Source organism: Venturia canescens, unplaced genomic scaffold, assembly GCF_019457755.1.
Source record: "Venturia canescens isolate UGA unplaced genomic scaffold, ASM1945775v1 PGA_scaffold_25__1_contigs__length_108098, whole genome shotgun sequence".
In the NCBI taxonomy this organism is placed as follows: Eukaryota; Metazoa; Arthropoda; class Insecta; order Hymenoptera; family Ichneumonidae; genus Venturia; species Venturia canescens.
The window spans coordinates 19,880-40,768 of NW_025108592.1; the positions used below are offsets into that span (position 1 = coordinate 19,880).

General features: G+C 35.9%; 1 protein-coding gene across 1 annotated transcript; it reads left to right on the forward strand.

Annotated features, from left to right (window-relative positions):
- The first annotated feature begins 6,620 nt into the window (after positions 1-6,620).
- Positions 6,621-19,335, forward strand: LOC122418653 (E3 ubiquitin-protein ligase MIB2-like). Its single transcript, XM_043432909.1, has 5 exons — positions 6,621-6,657; positions 6,918-7,030; positions 16,367-17,017; positions 18,844-18,959; positions 19,315-19,335. The coding sequence occupies exons 3-5, from the start codon at positions 16,384-16,386 to the stop codon at positions 19,333-19,335; spliced, it is 771 nt and encodes a 256-aa protein (XP_043288844.1). The 5' UTR covers positions 6,621-6,657; positions 6,918-7,030; positions 16,367-16,383.
- The last annotated feature ends 1,554 nt before the right edge of the window (positions 19,336-20,889 follow it).

Below are 20,889 nucleotides of genomic sequence, written 5' to 3' on the forward strand. Positions count from 1 at the left end.
TCTGTCAACCAAGATATCATGTGAGGTAGAGAGCTTAGTCACATCAGATCTGAGAGTAGACATATCCTCTCTCATGAGAACAAGAGAACTTTGAATCGTAGAAAGTTTGTCGTTGGTTGTTTGATGAGAGACTAAAATTTGACTTATTTGCTTCATAACATCATTCAGAGTCACTGGAACATCAGCACTTGTGTCGGATGAGATAGAGCCAGGTGATAGAACTGGTGATTTAGAGGAGTTCCGGGTTCGTTTTCGAGCTCGAGGCATTTTGCAATCTACGCAGCGGAAGTCCTTGGATTTTCTCAGTTTTGCTATATTGCACGAAGATTTAAGGGCAGCACAGTTTATGTGAAAAGATTCGTTACAGCCACCGGAACAAGTGATGAAATCGTCTGGACGTGTCGATGGATTTTTACATTCGAAACAAACTTTTGGCATGGCTTAATTTTATGCACACAGAAAATATGAGCAGAAGTAAAATTGGATGTACAATCGTTAGCAGCGGAAGCAGATCTGACGAAGCAATAATACAGTTTATAGAACTAATGACAGAGATGAAAGTAAAGATATATGATCTATTGTGAGATTTAGAAAAACAATAATGGAAAAGTGTAGATGTCGTGAGTAAAAGTAAATCGTGATAATAATGGCTACACACCATGAAATTCAAAAATAAAATATGATGGTTTATAGAGACAAATTACAAAACGAACGTGATACAAATATGATACGATACGAACGCACGCAAAATGTTGAAAATCATCGTACAGATAGTCTAGTGTATAAGAGCCCGGCAACCGAGATTTTGATAGAGTGAGATACGATATTATTTATGTATAAAAACGGTCTCACGAAGTATAGGTCGGATACAATTTAAGCGGGTACAAGAGTTATTCCAGAAAGTTATACTCATCAGCATTTGGGCCAAAACACTGGGAAACGATGATATAGTAGTTAGATGACAGTAGACGGAGAGTTCGGTGATCTTCGTGATTTGTCGATCGATGAGTAGGTAGAAGCCCAGATAGAAGTAAGCAAAAACGAAGATGGAGCAAAAACAGTTGAGAGAGTGAGTCATGTGGTGTCAGGCAGAGAAAACAAACACACTCATAAGCGTAAGATGTTACACGAGAGAACACATGATAGCACGAAGAAGTTACACGTCAACGCGATCAAGAAACACGTGACCGTTTCGATGGTGGAGACGTGAAGAAAATTATATAAATAGATGATCTAGGATTTGCGAACACAGCACATACACTGAGATAAAACTCCAAACAATATGCGATATATTGCATTTCACTTTGACGAAGAAACGGCGTGTTTAGAGTTTCGGAGCAATAATGATGAAAGCAGCACAAGACACTAGCACAGCAGTTATGCAAGCAATTACACGATAGTGGAGATGCCCGAAAAACTAGATCTTGCGAAGATAGGAATGAGATTTGTACACACCAGATAATTACAGTTCACTGGATTTGGTATGAAATTTAGCCCGCGTAACGTAATATCACTTGAATTTTTGAAGATGTTGTCGTGAGAGACACTTCGACGATCTTTGACGGGAGACGAAAGCCAAGCGGCGTGAGCGCAAAACCAGCGATAACACGTGGCTGGGCGATTTTAACTGGTGTAAGTTGTAAAACTGGTGATAATTTTGCGTTAGTGTAACCAATATCACAACAAGATAGGTATTGAGAATCGCAGAAACTGAATTTTAGTTTAGTTTATACAATTTATCTCATATGGAAAAGTACGAAATGTGAAGAGTTATTCTTTCGTTTCGATTTGGTAAGCGTAATGTCTATGACAGTGAACGCAAGGTACTGTCGATAGCTAGTTAGACGGGTAGTACACCGGCACAGGGAATTATCGATGGAGATCAGTAAGACCAGAGCGTAAGGATTTAGCGCGTGCGCAGTTTGCAAGCCGAAAATGGCTGCGATAATCACTCATCACATTTCAGAGAAAGCATCACTCGAGCCCGAATTTATCACTTAAGACATTCGATAAAAGAGAAACCCGATACTACAAAAGCATGAGCGGCACTTGAATTTCACGGTGCAAGCAGAATAATTAAACAACTAAAGACTGTAACTAGACAAAGTTGCAAAAAACTGGGGAGCACATTTGCCGCACGACCGATCGATCCCTCAGAGAGAGAGAGAGGGAGACAGACAGACAGTGAAAGTGAGAGAGAGGGAGAGAAAGAGAAAGATAGAGAGACGGCGAGAGAGAGAGAGAAAGAGAGAGAGAGAAAGAGAGAGAGAGGGACAGAGAGAGAGAGGGACAGAGAGAGAGAGAGAGAGACGGTGAGAGAGAGAGAGACGGTGAGCGAGAGAGACGGTGAGAGAGAGAGAGACGGTGAGCGAGAGAGACGGTGAGAGATGGTAGGTAGTGGTAAGGTGACAGAAAAAAAAGAGAGAAAGGGAAATGCAAAGATGGAAAAAGAGAAATGAAGTGACGAAGAGAGATAACAAAGCGAAGTTAGAAAGAGATAGTTAGAGTGGGATAGAAAAAGAGAAATTTAGAAAGATAGATAGATATATAGAGGAATAACGAAATAGAGCGAATTGATACATAGAGAAATGGAAAGATGGAGAGAGATGGAGAGAGACAGCGAAAAAGAAAGAGAAAGAGAGAGAAAGAAAGAGACCACGAAGCTATCAGAGACCGATGGGATTGTACTCCAAAACTGCACGCGTCCTCGAAATATTTTATTTAATGTTGCACTATTCGAAAGATTACGCGTCCGCTCTCTTCCAGTCCTGTGCTCAGACTGCCCGGTCAGGCCAGCCAGCCCAAGAGTGGCGCATTCTCGAAGCTTCGGAGCGCGTCGTTCCGGCAAAAGTATAGTGGCGCCATCTGTACAGTAGCGTTCTCGAACGTAACTATTGTATTTTCATCGTTCGGCCACGCTACGCTTCGCTACTCTTCAGAGGTGAGAGAAATATAAATAGGAATAAAAACTGAAACAAATTTGCACAATTTTTTTTTCATTTTAAACTTTTATAGGCCCCCGAGGATTGGAGGCTACACTGGTGAACGTTTACGGAAGGGTGTGAAGTAAGTGCAACATGAAGCGTTAAGGCGCATGTGCATGTCAATTCTTGTCCTCTCTAACGCCGATCGCCATTGGCTCGTGCGATTCAGAGGGGCTAACGACTATTGAGAGAAAAACTTTAGGTGTTAGGGATAGATATAGTTAATAGGTATAAAGATAGAGAGAACGGGAGATGCAGAGATAGAGTGATTAATGAAGAGACAAAGATAGATATAGAAGCGAAGTAAGAAAAAGATAGTGAGAGAGGGATAGAAAGAAATAGAGAGATAGAAAGATAGATAGATATCGGGAGTTAGAGGGATAACAAAATAGAACGAATTAAGAGATACAAAAATCGAAAGATAGAGAGAGATGGAAAGAAAGAGAGAGAGAGAGGGAGACAGACAGACAGTGAAAGAGAGAGAGAGGGAGAGAAAGAGAAAGATAGAGAGACGGCGAGAGAGAGAGAGAAAGAGAGAGAGAGGGACAGAGAGAGAGAGAGAGAGAGAGACGGTGAGCGAGAGAGACGGTGAGAGATGGTAGGTAGTGGTAAGGTGACAGAAAAAGATAGAGAGAAAGGGAAATGCAAAGATGGAAAAAGAGAAATGAAGTGACGAAGAGAGATATCAAAGCGAAGTTAGAAAGAGATAGTTAGAGTGGGATAGAAAAAGATAGAAATTTAGAAAGATAGATAGATATATAGAGGAATACCGAAATAGAGCGAATTGATACATAGAGAAATGGAAAGATGGAGAGAGATGGAGAGAGACAGAGAAAAAGAGTGAGAAAGAGAGAGGTTCGAGGGATTGAATAAATAAGCCGTTAAAATAATGATCGTGTTTGAAAATGAAATTTTAATGATGGCACATTTGTTTAACATATAATATGTAAAAAATTAATTGCAATGTACGAGAGTTTCTTTGCCGTTAAAATAATCCTTCAATTTTTCTAATGCTCGGTGTCTGTGTGAGATTTCATTTTTTACCGATTTCGGTAATTCTGCATAAGTTTGGTCGTAACCGTCTGGAAGAAAAATGGGATCCCAACCGAAGTCCCGGGGACCTTTTGGACTGACGATTGTTCCTCTTGTACGACCTTTGAAAAGGATGACAGATCCGTCCGAGTCTCCGTTCGTGTAAGCAAACGTGCATATTGCTTCAGCACCTTTATCCTTCCAACCATCTAGCATTTTGTGCAGTCCATCGGGTCCTAGCTTGTCCGAGAACCATTTAATGTAAGGACCCGGTAGACCGTTCATCGCGTCGAAACATAAGCACGTATCCTCGATGATCACCGGACCTTTTACGATTTCATACGCTGCACGACATTTTGCTATGCTTATATCATCCGCATCCCCTTGATATTCCGCTAGATCAATGTCTTTGTTTATGATCTCACAGGGAAAATTCTTCCCCAATATTGATACGACCTCTTCTAGTTTCTTTATATTTCCAGTCACGAAGACGAGTGGTTTCCCCATTTTCTGTAACAAACAAAAACCAAAAACTCTTTTCCAATCAGACGTTCGCTTAAAAAGTAACAAGCGATTCTTTTGGATTTTATACTGGCACAGGGAAAATGTAGGATCTCGTCGTGATCTAGTCTTTTTACGCTCAGACGTACCGAGACCACGAAGCTATCAGAGACCGATGGGATTGTACTCCAAAACTGCACGCGTCCTCGAAATATTTTATTTAATGTTGCACTATTCGAAAGATTACGCGTCCGCTCTCTTCCAGTCCTGTGCTCAGACTGCCCGGTCAGGCCAGCCAGCCCAAGAGTGGCGCATTCTCGAAGCTTCGGAGCGCGGCTACTTAAACTTAGCCCCCCTATTTCGACTTTTTAAATTTTTTCTAACGCGAATCGTTTGAGGGTCGTTTGACGGTGTTTGTTTGATCAATTAAAACGTTTGTTTGATCATAATAATTCTAAAAAACGAAATTGAAAATTTGAAAAAAGTTAGCCCCAATTTTTTAATATTTTTATAGTAGCAAGGTTTAATTAGGGTCAAATCGACGCGGAATCGTTTGACGGTGATGAATATACGTTTGTTTGATCACAGTTATTGTAAAAAGAAGAAAAAAAGACATTCCAAAAAATGTTTGATGATCGGCCATTTCACCCAGAGCAGTCAATCTCAAAAAATATCGCTGTTCTTCTAATTTTCACTGAAACCATTTCATAATCGTTTGGTAGTGATTGTTAGATTAATTGAGACATTTAAAAAATATATAATCACTCTAAAATAGGAAATAGAAAATTTCGTCGAAGTCCGATCGATTTTTCTGATACACCCAGCTGACGTTCATCTCAACCATCTGAACATCGTTCATATTCGCCATATTCGCAATAATCACCATATGCAGGATTCGTGTTTCTCTAACTTGCTATTTAATACCGCTTATATATTTAACTCAGAATTGATTCGGAACAATTGTGTAGTGGTTGATTAGTATATGTCACTTAAATAAATCCCTTTGGGAAATTCGAGCTTCAGTTATATTCGAAAAATTCTAACTACACGTAATCATATCTCTCGAGGAATTAAGCATCACTTTATTCACTTTTGACATTTTTGTACCGTGACTGTAGACGTTTAGTCGAAAGCTGTTCAGTCGTAAAAATTCATCGAGGAGCGATCGAGTGCGATATAAAACATTTCAAGCGTATTAAGTGTATTGTGTTATATGTAGCTAATCGTCCAGCATCGAACCAACAAAAGGTAGTAATTGTGTAATGTAAGTATGCTATCGATCTATAATTTCCAATTAAATGATCGCGTTTCCAATTTTTTTTCCCGAGCACTATGCTCCGAAAATATATACTTATCCAAATACTAGTGCTCCGAAAATGTCGACCGCATGGTCAAAACGTTCGAAGCATTAGCTCGGAGAATTTTCAGACAGCAATCTTCTCTGTTTTAGAGATTTTATTAATATTGATGCATCAATTTTTAATTAATGTCGTTAAAATGTAGAAAGCCTTTCTAAATATGAATTAATATCATATCAATAATTGCATCATATATTATGTATCATTACACACTCTTCAACACCCTTGATGAAAATGGAATAAAAGAATTGGAAAGGATACTGGCATATTTTTGTAATAAAGTGATATATTGCTTCAATATATATTAAGTTGAAAAAATTGAAAGTACATATAATACACTATGCTCAAACCGTACGGTCATTTATCATTGTTTTAGGCTCTACCTATCGGGCAATGGCATATATCACGATATAAAAATAAAAGCGAACTCATTTATCTTATTAAAATGCTCTATATCTATTTCAATTTTTATGTATTTGTTTCATTTTCTAATTGTTTACCTTTCCTTTTTATTTGACGTCATAGCCTTCGCTGATTGAATCGATAGTAAGAAAATTGCAATCAGCCGTTCCATGTTTGTATTACTTTGATTTGACAATTGTAAAATCCTGTTTAGATTCTCTGCATACTGCAATGGGGACTAATTTTGGTTACTACGAAGAAAGGCTACATCGTCTACGATCAAAAATGACATTGCGTATACTGAAATCACTGATGGACACCAGTCTTTCTGAACGGAAGGAAGTCTATAGAAAGTATCACAAATATAGCAAATACAAAAGGTGAGCACTGTGAATCCATTAACTCTTCAATTGCTTCGACAAGCAGTTCAACATAAAGGTGTGGTGCCAGAGGATTTCCAACTATTTCTCGATTCTACCTTACTCAACTCTGAAATTACTCAAAAATTTTATTTGAAAAAAAAATAATGCTAATATATCTATAGATTCTAAGAGATTTTGTCACTTTTGTTCAAATCTTCAGAGACTTATATTTGGATAACATTTAGACCTTCGAGTCATCAAATGTATTTCTCTTTCAGTAAGCAATTAAAAGCGAAGAAGGATGTACGAAAATCTTTCAAGGGAATATTCATTGGAAATAAGGTCGTGAGGGATCCTGATCGAGAACGGGGTAATCATGATGGAGGACGTGGTAATATATTTTTCTGCTCTCCGGGCCGAAGTTGCCGCATTCCGCCTGCGTCGGACAGAAAAATCATATACACTCCACGGGAGTGAAATTAGACCACCTCAAACCGCGTGCTTATCACCCTCGCCTTCGGCTCGGGTGACAATTCTGCCCGCGGTTTGAAGTAGTCTATTTTCCCTCCCTAGGTGTGTAATATACTATTAATTTGGTTTTGGATGAATAGAATGTTGAGAAAACTTTGATCAACACTGACAATGTTTATACTGAAAATTTCAAAAATATTGTAATAGCACATTATTTGTTGAGTAGATTGCAGAAGACGCACATTAAATTTTCTGGTTCATTTTAAACTCAATATTTGAAAAGTTTTTGAGATATCAAAAATAATGACTCGAAGTGTTATCTGTTCAGGAATTTACAAATGAAGCACGAGCTAGAAATAGACATTGCAAACGTTGAATGTTTATAACTTTTAGAAATGTATAAATGTTAGTAAACAAGGAAAAAAATTCTATAGAAATAATAAACGAAAAATTGAAAAGTTCAAAAAAATTCATAAATATTGAACAAATTGAAAAATGTACTATCCAAGTTACATGCAGTATAAAAATGTATGATATCAATTAGAGGCCAAGTTTTTATTGATAATTTGGAATATTTATTGAACAAATCGGAAACTTTAATTGAAACTCATGATAATTATTTTCAAGAAAAAAGTTAATGAAAAAAAAGTCATAACGGAAGTTACGTGCAGTACTAAAATGTATTATATCAATTCGAGGTCAAGTATTTATCAGTTATTCGAAATATAATCTCCGGCGACAAATGAGCGTTGAGAATCCTTGTCGGGCTCACAACGTTTTATCAAAATTACTAAAAAATTAATGGAAATGAAATCATTAAAAATTCACATGAAAGTCAATCGTTACTTCAACAAGGTACACACTTTAAAGAATCGATTCCCCTCCGATTTTCAGGATCCCCTGGTATTATTCACAACATTCAACTTCGTTTGGATCGGTACAAATTATGTTCAAATACGTCTTAAACGTACTTGTCCGGCCCATCACTTTTTATTCAAATTGCTCATTCGAAAACAAATCAGGGCTGCTCTAAAATGACAAATATAATAAAATCGATTGAAATAAAAATAATATCTCTAAGTAATTTGAACTTGATTGTTCGCAAGTTCGTATAGCAATATCCACTTCTCATTTTCTTTAGTGAACACATACCATTCGGTAAGAACCAATGAAAATGAGAAATAATCAGGCACATTACAAGAAATTTTCGAACCTACTCAGCCATGCAATGTTTTTTTTTCTAAAGTCACGTACACATTTTTATAAATACCACTAGTCGAGTACCACACGTGGATTCCTGGAATTTGGAGAAAAATTATTTTGTTGTGAATTCTGACTTTATATGATATAAATAGATTAATCAACTTTTCTTTCATTTTCGATTCATTTTGACAAGAGCGATTCGAAGGAAAATTATTTTCTCGGGAATTACTGTTCCTTAATATTAACACATGCATTAACTTTGTTTTTGATTTGTTTTCGAATGAGCAATTTGAATAAAAAGTGATGGGCCGGACAAGTACGTTTAAGACGTATTTGAACATAATTTGTACCGATCCAAACGAAGTTGAATGTTGTGAATAATACCAGGGGATCCTGAAAATCGGAGGGGAATCGATTCTTTAAAGTGTGTACCTTGTTGAAGTAACGATTGACTTTCATGTGAATTTTTAATGATTTCATTTCCATTAATTTTTTAGTAATTTTGATAAAACGTTGTGAGCCCGACAAGGATTCTCAACGCTCATTTGTCGCCGGAGATTATATTTCGAATAACTGATAAATACTTGACCTCGAATTGATATAATACATTTTAGTACTGCACGTAACTTCCGTTATGACTTTTTTTTCATTAACTTTTTTCTTGAAAATAATTATCATGAGTTTCAATTAAAGTTTCCGATTTGTTCAATAAATATTCCAAATTATCAATAAAAACTTGGCCTCTAATTGATATCATACATTTTTATACTGCATGTAACTTGGATAGTACATTTTTCAATTTGTTCAATATTTATGAATTTTTTTGAACTTTTCAATTTTTCGTTTATTATTTCTATAGAATTTTTTTCCTGGTTCTGAATCTTTTTTCTATGTCATCCAGAAACAAGGGACCATCAATGTACTTGTCCCAACCTTTTTTTCCCAAGGGGAAGTTTATAGTTTGATATCACGCCTTTTTTCTCAAAAGTTCCTCATTTATGTTATGACGGTTATAGGATTTTAGTTTAAATTTCTATGAATTATTTGCTTAGTACATTTTTATAGATTCCATTCTCATACGAACATTTTTTTATGGGATAATCTTTTTCATGAAATTATCAGCAAATAAGGGACCATCAATGTACTTTTCACAACCTTATTTTCCCTGGGTATGATGTTCGGCTTATAAAGTTGGTTTCCACCATAGAAAACCAATTTTTCGTAAAAATTGTAGTGAAAATATTTCGTCACAAGTCTGCTCTTGAACTTTGGCGATTTTTTCTCTTATACTCTAATATGTTATGCCTATTAGGAACTCAACAGCATGGAGGAATCCGGGATGAGGCCCGAGAAATAAATTTCGGTTTATAATGTTGGTTTCCACGTAAAAGACCAATTTTTCTTCAAAATTGTACTGAAAATATAGGCAGTGGTTTGGTCTTGGACTTTGGTGATTTTTCTCCTTGTCTTCTAATATGTTTTGTCTATTGGGAACCCAAGAGCATGAAGAAATGCGTGTTGTAGGCCGTAATATGATTTTCGGCCTATAACGTTGGTTTCCACGAAAAACAACAAATTTCTCGTCAACATTGTACAGAAAATATTCCGTCACAGGTCTGTCCATGGACTTGGGCTATTTTTTTTCTTCTACTCTAATATGCTATACTTATTGGAAACCCAAGAGAATGGTAGAAAGCGGGTTGGGGGCCGAGATATGATTTTCGGCTTATAACGTTGGTTTCCACAAAAAAGGACCTATTTTTCGTCAAAATTGTACTGGAAATATTTCGGCACTGGTTTCTTCTTCCACGTTGGTGATTTTCCCCCTTATCTTCTCATATGTTTTGTGTAATAGGAACCCAAAAGAGTGAAGAAATGCGTCTCGTGGGCTGTAATATGATTTTCGGCTCATAACGTTGGTTTTCGCGACAAAAGATCTATTTTTCGTCAAAATTGTACTGGAAATATTTCGTCACCGGTCTGTCCTTGGCCTTTGGCAATTTTTTCCAAGTCTTTGAACGAAGAAAAAACTGAGGTAAAGATTTCCTTAATAGAACACATTTTATTTATCCCTTTTCTTCAAAATTCAAATGAAAGAACACGAAAAATCCAACAGATTTGCCCACTTTAAATGTCGCTTTTGCATTCTGAATCTAGAGATTTCATCTCATCCAAAATGTGCCCCCAATGAAATATATTTCCAAAGTTTGCAAGTGGCCGCTGAAGTCCAATTATCCACAGTTTGATAGTTGCTGAAAAAAAGTACCCGAAAACTTCTAACATTTATTATGCCAGAACTCAAAGCAGCAAAAAAACTAGGCGAACTTAATTCAACGGAGCAACAGAATTCAAAGACGTTTAAGGTACCTGCATTGGTTTTGGAGGAAAACCATTTCAGGACAATTCAGAAATGAATTTAGAAATTCAAAACCTCAGAATAGAGTAGAAAAAGGAAAATTGAAGTATTTAGGAAAGCGGCAGACTTTTGTGATGAATTTTCTAGATTACATGATACGGTTGGAGTAAATGATTTGAATGATTGGCACACATGCTGCAACTCAGAAATATCAAAGTTTGGAAGTATTCGCTGCATATCAGTCATATAAACTTCAATACTATTTGAAAAGGAACACTTAAAAGCTTGCCGAACCAAGTTCCATTATATATTACCATAATCAAAGATAAGGGGTGATCCGTCGCATATATATTTATCCACAAAAATTTCAGAGTTCGCAGGTATCTGCTGCGGTTCAATGTATCTGCGCAATGAGCTTCGAAGACAGCAATTTCAAATCTATCCATAAATGAGCAACTGAAGACTTTTATAATCAATTTTTTAATTAGAATAACTACACACTATGCCAAGACCAGATTTTTTTTTGAAAATCTGATTTATAAAATGTGCAATTCAAGATCATGGTTAGAAACCTCTCGAATCATGTTACCACAATCATCATGAAGGGGTAGAAAATCATAGGACGCATATTAGGGAACGAATTAATAATATGAATCGATCCGCTGTAAACCGTAACTCAAATGGTAACTTTTTTCAATTTATTAGAAAATACTTGGCCTCGAATTGATATAATAAATTTTAATGCTGCACGTAAATTAGATGGAATTTTTTTAAATTGATTTAGCCCTTCGAATCAAATAAGAAGAATGAGGCATCGGTTTCCAAAATGATTTCAAGCGCGATTTTTCGGTTTTTATTTTTTACTTGTTATTTGATTCTTTTAACACTTTAAAAAATAGATACAGTTTAGTTTTTTTTAAAGATAATGCTTTTTCAAGATTTGTGAAATTTTTTTCGAATTGTTCTGTATTTTTTTTATACAATAATTTTTTTGCCCATTTTTTATAAAAATTTTGTTTTAAAGTTTTTTTCATGGATGGAATTATCAGCAAACGAGGGACCATCAATGTACTTGTCCCAACCTTTTTTTTCCTAGGGGAAGTTTATGGTTTGATAACACGTCTTTTTTCTCAAAAGTTCCTTATTTATGTTCAGTTGACTATAGGATTTTAGTTTAAATTTCTATGAATTATTTATGATTTTCGTCTTATAACGTTGGTTTTCACGAAAAAAGACCTATTTTTCGTCAAAATTGTACTGGACATATTTCGTCACAGGTCTGTCCTCGGGCTTCGGCGATTTTTTCCCTTGTACTCTAATATGTTTTGTCAATTAGGAACCCAAGAGCACGGCCGCAAGCGGGTTGGAGGCCGGGATATGATTTTCGGCTTATAGCGTAGGTTTCCACGAAAAAAGACCTATTTTTCGTAAAAATTGAACTGGAAATATTTCGTCACAGGTCTGTTCTTGGACTTTGGCGATTTTTTTCCTTGTACTCTAATATGTTTTGTCAATCAGGAACACAAGAGCACGGTCGAAAGCGGATTGCAGGCCGGGATATGATTTTCGGCTTATAACGTTGGGTTCCACTAAAAAAGACTTATTTTTCGTAAAAATTGAACTGGAAATATTTCGTCACAGGTTTGTTCTTGGACTTTGGCGATTTTTTTCCTTGTACCTTAATATGTTTTGTCAATTAGGAACCAAAGAGCACGATGGAAAGCGGGTTGGAGGCCGAGATATGATTTTCGGCTTATAACGTTGGTTTCTACGAAAAAAGACCTATTTTTCATCCAAATTTTACTGAAAATATTTCGTCACAGGTCTCTCCTTGGACTTTGGCGATTTTTTTCCTTGTACTCTAATATGTTTTGTCAATTAGGAACCAAAGAGCACGGTGAAAAGCAGGTTGTAGGTCGTGACATGATTTTCGGCTTATAACGTTGGTTTCCACAAAAAAAGACCTAAATTTCGTCAAAATTGAACTGGAAATATTTCCATAGAGGTTTGTTCTTGGACTTTGGTGATTTTTCTCCTTGTCTTCTAATATGTTTAGTCCATTGGAAACTCAAGAGCATGTAGCAATGCGTGTTGCGGGCTGAGATATGATTTCCGGCTTATAACGTTAGTGAAAAGAAAGGAAAAGAGAAAAGATAGATCAAATTCAAGACACAACGAATACAACAGAATTGGCCATTTTTAAATGTCGTTTTTGCATTCTGAATCTAGACATTTTCGTGTCATCCAAAACATGCCCCCGATGAAATATATTTTCAAAGTTTGCAAGTGGCCGCGGAGATTCAATTATCTACAGTTTGATAGTTGCAGAAAAAAGGCACCCGGAAACATTTATTATGTCAGAATCCAAAGAAGTAAAAAAACTGAGCGTACTTGATTCAACAGAGCAACGGAATTCAAAGACGTTTAAGGTACCTGCATTGCTTGTGGAGGAAAACAATTTCATTTCAGGATAATTTAGAAATAAATTAGGAAATTCAGAAATTTAGCATAGAATTTAGAAAAAGGAAAATTAAGATAATTAGTAAAGCTGAAAACTTTTGTGATGAATTTTTGAAATTACATGTTACGGTTGGAGTAAAAAATTTAAATAATTGGCGCACATGCTGCGACACAAAAATATCAAAGTTTGAAGGTATTCGCTCCATACCGCAGTAGTACAAACTTTAATACTATTTGAAAAGAAATACTTCAAAACTTGCTGAACAAAGTTCCATTACATATTACCATAAAGATAGGGGGTGATACTTAGCACATATACTTATCCACAGAAATTTCCAAATTCGCAGGTATCTGCTGCAATTCAATGTATCTGCGCAATGAGTTTGGAAGACAGCAATTTCAAATCCATCCATAAATGAGCAACTGAAGACTTTTGTAATGAATTTTTCACTTGATATTTATGTTACGGTGCAAGTCAAAAAATAAAATGAATGGCACAGTATATAAATTTTATAGTTTGCAGATTTTTGCTGTATTTCAATGATCCAAATCTATAGTATTAGAGTGGAAAGTTGTTAGAAGTCATGATGTTACATTAAAATGACATAGCGCACATAACATTCAGAAATTCTGTAGGTTTCCATGATGTTGGCAGGTATTATACTTAATCGCATCGAAAACTGAGCAACTGTACACTTATCGTAATGAATGTTTTCACCAATAATTCCACATTTGCAGTTTGCAGAATAGGAATACTCAACATACACGTCATTTCATAAGTATTGTTGTCAATATTTGTGTTTGCCTACCGCATTCCGAAGATTCAACTTTTCATATTATCAGCAAAAAAAGCATGCAAAGACTTTTTGGAACAAGTTTCAAAATTTATTACTCGACAGACCAGGTGGAAAAAGAATAACTACACTTATATCAAGACCAGAAACTGTTTTGAGAATCTGTTGTACAAAATGTGCGATTGATGATCATAATTGGAAACCTCTTGAATCACGTTACCACAATCAGCATGAAGAAATAGTAGAAAATCATAGGACACATATTAGGCAACCAATTAATAATATGCATCGATCCACTGCAAACCGATGGAGTCAAAACAAGGATCGGAAAGAGCAGAGCCATAGTTAAAAAGAAAAAAGACAGCGCAATTGAAAGAGAACAGAAATCAAAATTGTTTCATGTATCTGTGCATTAGTTTCTGAAGACAGTAATTTCAGATCTATTCAGAAATAAGTAGGTGAAGACTTTAGTAATGAATATCTTCGTTAATATATTCCAGTCGGAACCAAAAAGTTAGAAGATTGGCATACCTGCTATTTCACAGAAATATCAAAGTTCATAGGTACTTGCTACGTACCAGTTATACAGACTTTGGTGCTATAGGGAAAAACACTTAAAAATTACATGAACCACATTTTTGAAACTTATTATGACACATTCAAAAAAAAAGTTACAGATACAATGCATGTTGAAGCAAGCAAAATGCTGTAATTTTGTATGTCTCCTTGGTTATCCGCAGACAAAATATTTGATCACATCCAAAAATGATCAGGTGTAGACTTGCAGACATGAATTTTTCAACCCACAATGCCAATCGCAAACATGGTCTGGAAATATTCAATATACATGTCACTTCATCACTTTGTCGAACTTTAGAGGTGTTCATTGCATTTCGAAGATACAAATTTTGATATCATGAAAATTAAGCACCCAATGACTTATTGAAATAAATTTCCAAATTTATCATGTAACAACTCAAGTGAATATATCTATGCATTTACATGGCCCAAAGATTTTTCAAAACTTGGGTGTATGAACAAGCAATCATGAAGGCTTTTTGTTATAAATATTTCAAATTATCTTGTTGAAATTAATATAAAAAAATAGAAATACGAATATCTCTCGTATTGTCTGGAGAACAAATAGAAATTGGTATGACAATACACTGTAAGCTAAGGAGGTGGAAAAAAGGGACCGGTGAACACAGCCAAACTAAATGAAAGAAATTATGACAACAATACATTGAATTACTTGACCAAAGTTTTTTAAAATTTATTTGAATTCGTTTACACACAACCATCCACCTCTTTCTTTAATGTAATTACACAACATAGAATTTCTGTTTGGAAAGAACATTTTAGAGGTTATAATGAACGAACGTTTTTTTTCTCATTGTTATTATTATTATTATTCAACACTAATTAGTCACGTCATTAATAATATCGATTCCTTCCACTTTTCAATAACCACTTTTATTTTTCTACACTCTGCACGCAACAGCACTCCGGCGGTCATAACCCCAAACGTCAACATGACGCGAAATCTCGCAAATTTGCTATCTATGTATATATTACGATATCGAAGTAGAACAGATAATTCTTAATTTTCACGATACACATTATTCACGTTTTCACTTCTCAATATTTTACTCACTCTCAGTACACTGTATGAGATCAATTAATCCACTTTTGAGGTTTTATTTATTATAGATATTATTGTCGTGAATTGGGCTCGAAACTTATTGAAACTTCTTTTATGAAAAAAATAAAATTGATTATATCCACTGCTATTTCCAATAATGTTTTATTTATTTAAACGAAATTTGCAAATCTTGCACCGTTGATCCACGGGGCTACGATCGCAATCACTTTATAATAACATAACAGACGATAATAGACGGTATACAAGAAAACATTGAGGACTATCAGAAACTTTCTCATCGGCGATTGGTCGAGACGGATAGATTCTCACCGGTGATTGGTTATGATGGGCATCAAGAAGCCCTTGTATGTATCGGTCTGAACCCATATACGGATACGTCAGCTGCGTAAATGTGTTGGTACTTTTTGCATAATCTTGAGCCCGTGCAAAGTTTTTTTTCAGCAATTACGCCACCGATCATGCTGATTTTGGGCGCAATCGAAAGAGAATTTCTTAATTAGCTGAAAGTTCAATTTTCAAATTGCGACATAACTCCTGAGCTTCGCAATTCAAGAAAATGACATGTCGATTTTACCCCCACCACCGCGAATCGTTTTATTCAGGGATAATATAGTCTTGGCGAGAGCCTCGGGCCAGCAGACGACAGGGCTGTCAATGTACTTGTCCCGAGACTCTGCCGAGTCTCTTGATAAATTTCGAACCACCTCGAATGTAACTCATGTTCATAGCTGTAAAAAAAATGAGGAAAAATTACGTAATAACTCAACTTTAAACATTCAGTGAAAACAGGAAGAGTGATGGATATTCGTGGTTCGGATAACGAGAGTAGAGCATGGTCGTCGAGAAGTATGAACTTGTATCGTTTGGGTTACGAAGGTTGCGCGGATCTTCGCTACATCGAGAAAGCCACGGCCGGAACATGTTACAAGGAGTATTTACAGATTTTGACTCAGCCAGTGATGACAGTATCGTCGGAGAGTGGTGCATCTACTCAGTATGCAAACGTAACGAGTACATCATTAAGTCCTTATCATTTGACTTTCAATGTACGTGACAAAGTCAAAGTGATGCTTGATGTAGAAACCCTGAAAGAAATGGAAGCAGATCACGGCGTCTGGAATCCACGAATGGTTGAGTATGTCGGAAAAGTTGGAACTGTACCGCGTATCACAGACAAAGGCGATACAAGAGGGCTGCAACAATCGCTTGACTTTCATTCCCGGGCGTTGACCAAAGTTACGAGCAAAAAAACTTTCACTCTCGGGAAACGTAGACGCAAGACCCAGCGGTCGGTTCGGTGGAAAAAAACTACTCCACAAGTTACAGCCCATCAAGGGGATCATGAACTTTGCGTTATGTTAATGAATGGCCGGTCGTGCTTAAGGGCGTCGATGAAGACAGCGATCCTCCTCTTCATTATGCAGTGTTCGGGTACGTTTTTTTTCGTTATATTTATATATAACTCATTATGAACTCATCATTCAGAAGAAAAGATGTGAAAACAGTTTTTTTGAAAACTTTCCGATTTTTTCCAGCGATTAAAAAAAAGTTTAATTTTGATTTGTTTGTAATTAGATGTAACATTTCACTGAATGTTGGGACTTCATAATATAGTTGTATCGTTTGGAAGTAACCTTTTGAAATATGTGTGTTTTTTAGTCCATGAATAAGTATCGGCATTTTTTTAACAATAAAATAATTGATTTGTATTGTATCTTAAGAATTAGATAATCTGAATTACTTGAATTTTAATATGGTTTGTTCTATAACGAACTTCGCTTTATAGTATGAAATATGACAAAAGAAATTATTACTATATTTTGGGATTTTTTTTACAAAAAATTCATTCTAGCTAGACCAGTTCGTTACTCAAATGATAAATCGTCCGTTTGAAAATAATTTTTAAAATGGATAGATTGCATGGGCAAAATGCAATAGCCATTGAATATCATAATAATTCTACATTTTTTCACAAAAACAATTTACTCGCTACTGTTATTTTTTCTTCCGTTATATCAATTTGCCGCACGAAACGAAATTATCAATGAGGTTAATGTACAAATTCCTAATAGCAAATTTCAAAAAGTTATCCGAAAGTAACCTAATGGCCGTTTTCTCCAACGCAGTTCAATTTCAGTTCACATTTTTTCATATAATTTCGACATAGGATGAACCAAGCTTGAACTCGGATTAAAACTTGGATTAACGTGCATATAAATGTTATATATAAATGCTGAGTGATCGAAATGGCCGTTTTCTTCAACATTTGAAACTGAAAAAAATTAAACTGAATTTGAACCGCGTTGCAGAAAATGACCCTAGGGGCGGGTTGTTCCAACTTATAGATAAGCCTATCTGACAGTTAAAGGTCTACAAGCCAATGTTTTTATCCGCCAGATAAGCTACCTAGAAGTTTGAACAACCCGCCCTAGGACAGTTTATTCTTTTGTTTATTGGACGAATCTGATTGGTTGAAAAAATAAGCGGTTAAACTGGCCATCAAAATAACGTGGCGAACGTACGAATTTTTATACACTTCTTTACCAGAGAGAAGTTCGAATGAATAACCGTTGTTTCCGCGTGTATGTGAAAATTCAATGAGACGATAAAAGAATAAAAGGTATTGAAATTAAAACAGAAAACACTTGCTGATTTAATTGTTTTTTCTAATATTATGCGTAAATATATTTATGAATATTTTTATACCAGTTCTTTACCGGAAAAGTTCGAATGTAAAACCTTTGTTTCCGCGTGTGTGTGAAAATTCAACGAGACGATAAAAAAACAAAAGATATAGAGATTAAAACAGAAAACACTTGCTGATTTCATTGTTTGTTTCTAATATTATGCGGAAATATAGTATTCGACGTTTGAAATCAAACACCGAATACTTTTTGCTTTGTTGACAGGTTATGTTCGTAAATCGTAAATCGGTAATTTTTGCATTATTGTAGCGGCTATTGTTTGGGTACAGTTCAACAACTTTAGAAGTTGGAAGGAAGCGACTAACTTCGAGTTTAGATATGCCGTGCGTCTTACCTTGCCTTTTTAATAAATGGCATTAAGACACTGCATGTATCCTTAGATTTACAACATTAGAAAACAAAAAACATTTTACCTGAATCGTTCTACTCAGAATTTTTCTTGAAACACTTTATTTTTTCTTCTCTTGTGTTAAACTTTTAATAATTATGAGTACCAGACAATACTAAAATAATAAATTGAAATTAATCATTACGTAAACAACTTTTTTACAGGATTGGGCTTCAAAATGCCACGTCCTTGTGCTGTACCAGTTGACAAAGCTGTCACTGTTATCAAACAGTTCATCGAACACTTCCAGACAAACAAATTACCCTCTTGGTCAGATCCGGTATGGAAACTGATGTCTCAAGCACTCGCTGAAATGAAATTTTCATGGAGCGCCCATTGTTTTTACACAAATGTCCATCAGAATAGGAGAAAAATTTTGTCTCAAGCACGCACTTGTAAGAACTTTGAATCTCTTAGTGTGAGATTCTGAATAATCGTTGTAGAGGTATATTTATTTTCGGATTCGATTGAGAATAAAAAAAAAAAAACGTAGAAGAAGGATTCACACATCGATTTAATGTCGATATAAATGACAGAGCTCTGATTCACAGACGAAACTCTCGATTTCATACAAGGGCGGCAATGCGCGATAATTCAAATGCGAATTTCTAAACCTACACATATATTTTTGATAGAGGCTAACAGCAAATCAATAAGTGTATAGAATTTTCTTTGTACACGGAAAATATCATGGCACAAACAAAATCAAAAATGAACATATAGGCGTATAATGGTTCGGTGACGCGAGGCAAATTATCCACTCAACAACAAACTCTGACATTCGCGCTGAAATTCCACAATCAGCGTCCGATTTTCTCGAAAATCATTCTATCGCTTGCACAATTTCAGTACAGAAATTACTTATAAAAGAAAAACAATTTTGTGACTCTCGGAGTTGTATCAGACCGATCATAAGAAACAAATAAACGGTGAAAAGATTACGGAACGATTTCACTTATCTAATGCCGCTCGAAAGATGTATGCGGCGGGTGAGTTCGTCCTCTCCGCTCCTCGATGCGACGCTTCTTATGGTGTCCGAACCCGTGGATCGTCGTTTCTCGAACGAAGGTGATGAAAATAACTTTACAGGCCGATCTGGTATGTAAAGTTAACGAAGTTGCGATATGATGCCCCTTGTGGTGGTAATACGATCGAGGACGAATTCCAGGAGTGGTGCGATCGTAATCTTCTTTTTTCGATGCGGTCACTCTTCATGAACGCAATTTGGTTTTTAAAACACAAATAGCGAATAGCAGACAGATTCTTTATGATCTGTTGTGATTTTTTTTTTTTTTTATTATCGATGTGGTCGATGAAGGCCAGTATGCAGAGATATAGATATACATATGAACGTCGCGAAACAAAAACGTGTACACAAAATATATATATCAAGATATAGACTGATCTAGGCAGGTGATTATAGTTAGAACCGTTATGTTCGATTGTTCGAGATTAAGTATCTCAAAATATCCTCGATCGTTTCATCGAGCGAAAATTCGGAGACGTTTGGTCCGACCGTGGAGAGGGAATCTCCCCACTACTTCTCCAAAGCCCTCTTTTCTTATTTCACACTCACATCGCACACCTCAGCACACACGAATATAACGCACCTCTACGAAATCCTTACAGTTATCCCCCAATTATTTAACAAAGAATGAGACAATTACAGTATAATATTGTGATTTCGACGTTACATAATTTCACATAAGAGAGATCTACTTGGTTGATATAAATCCAAAGATATAGATAGATAGATAAACACAAATAAATGTTATGGGATTTAGAGTAACTCTACGACCGACGTCTGATGCGTTTTCATTCATACAGAGATCACACTTTCCTCCAGATCACGATGACGCGAACGCGTTAGCTAAATAGGGCTGGTATATTTTTTCAGATTAGATCGGTTATAGACATTTTTTTTTTTCGTTGAATCCTCCGGATCAGCCAAGAGAAAAGCATTCTGACCGATAGATTTTATAATCCGGTAGGGACCTTGAAAAAGGTGGAAAAATTTCGCGGTAACCCGTTCATGTGCATTAGAATGGTATGGAACTCGTAATAAGACGAGGTCCCCTACATCCAATTTGATACTTGAGATGCCCTTTTGATACTTTTTTCGTCGTTCAAATTGGAGTATCATACGCGATTTGGCTAACGAAATTTTCTTATCATGTGAAGTTTCGATTCCAGCGGGGTAGGATATAAGC

Excerpts from the sequence above, each read along its gene's own strand:
- LOC122418653 (XM_043432909.1), top strand. The coding sequence starts at position 16,384 with ATGGATATTCGTGGTTCGGATAACGAGAGTAGAGCATGGTCGTCGAGA. Across the intron at positions 17,018-18,843 it reads CTTCATTATGCAGTGTTCGG|GATTGGGCTTCAAAATGCCA; the intron begins GTACGTTTTTTT and ends ACTTTTTTACAG. Across the intron at positions 18,960-19,314 it reads TACCCTCTTGGTCAGATCCG|AGGCTAACAGCAAATCAATA; the intron begins GTATGGAAACTG and ends TATTTTTGATAG.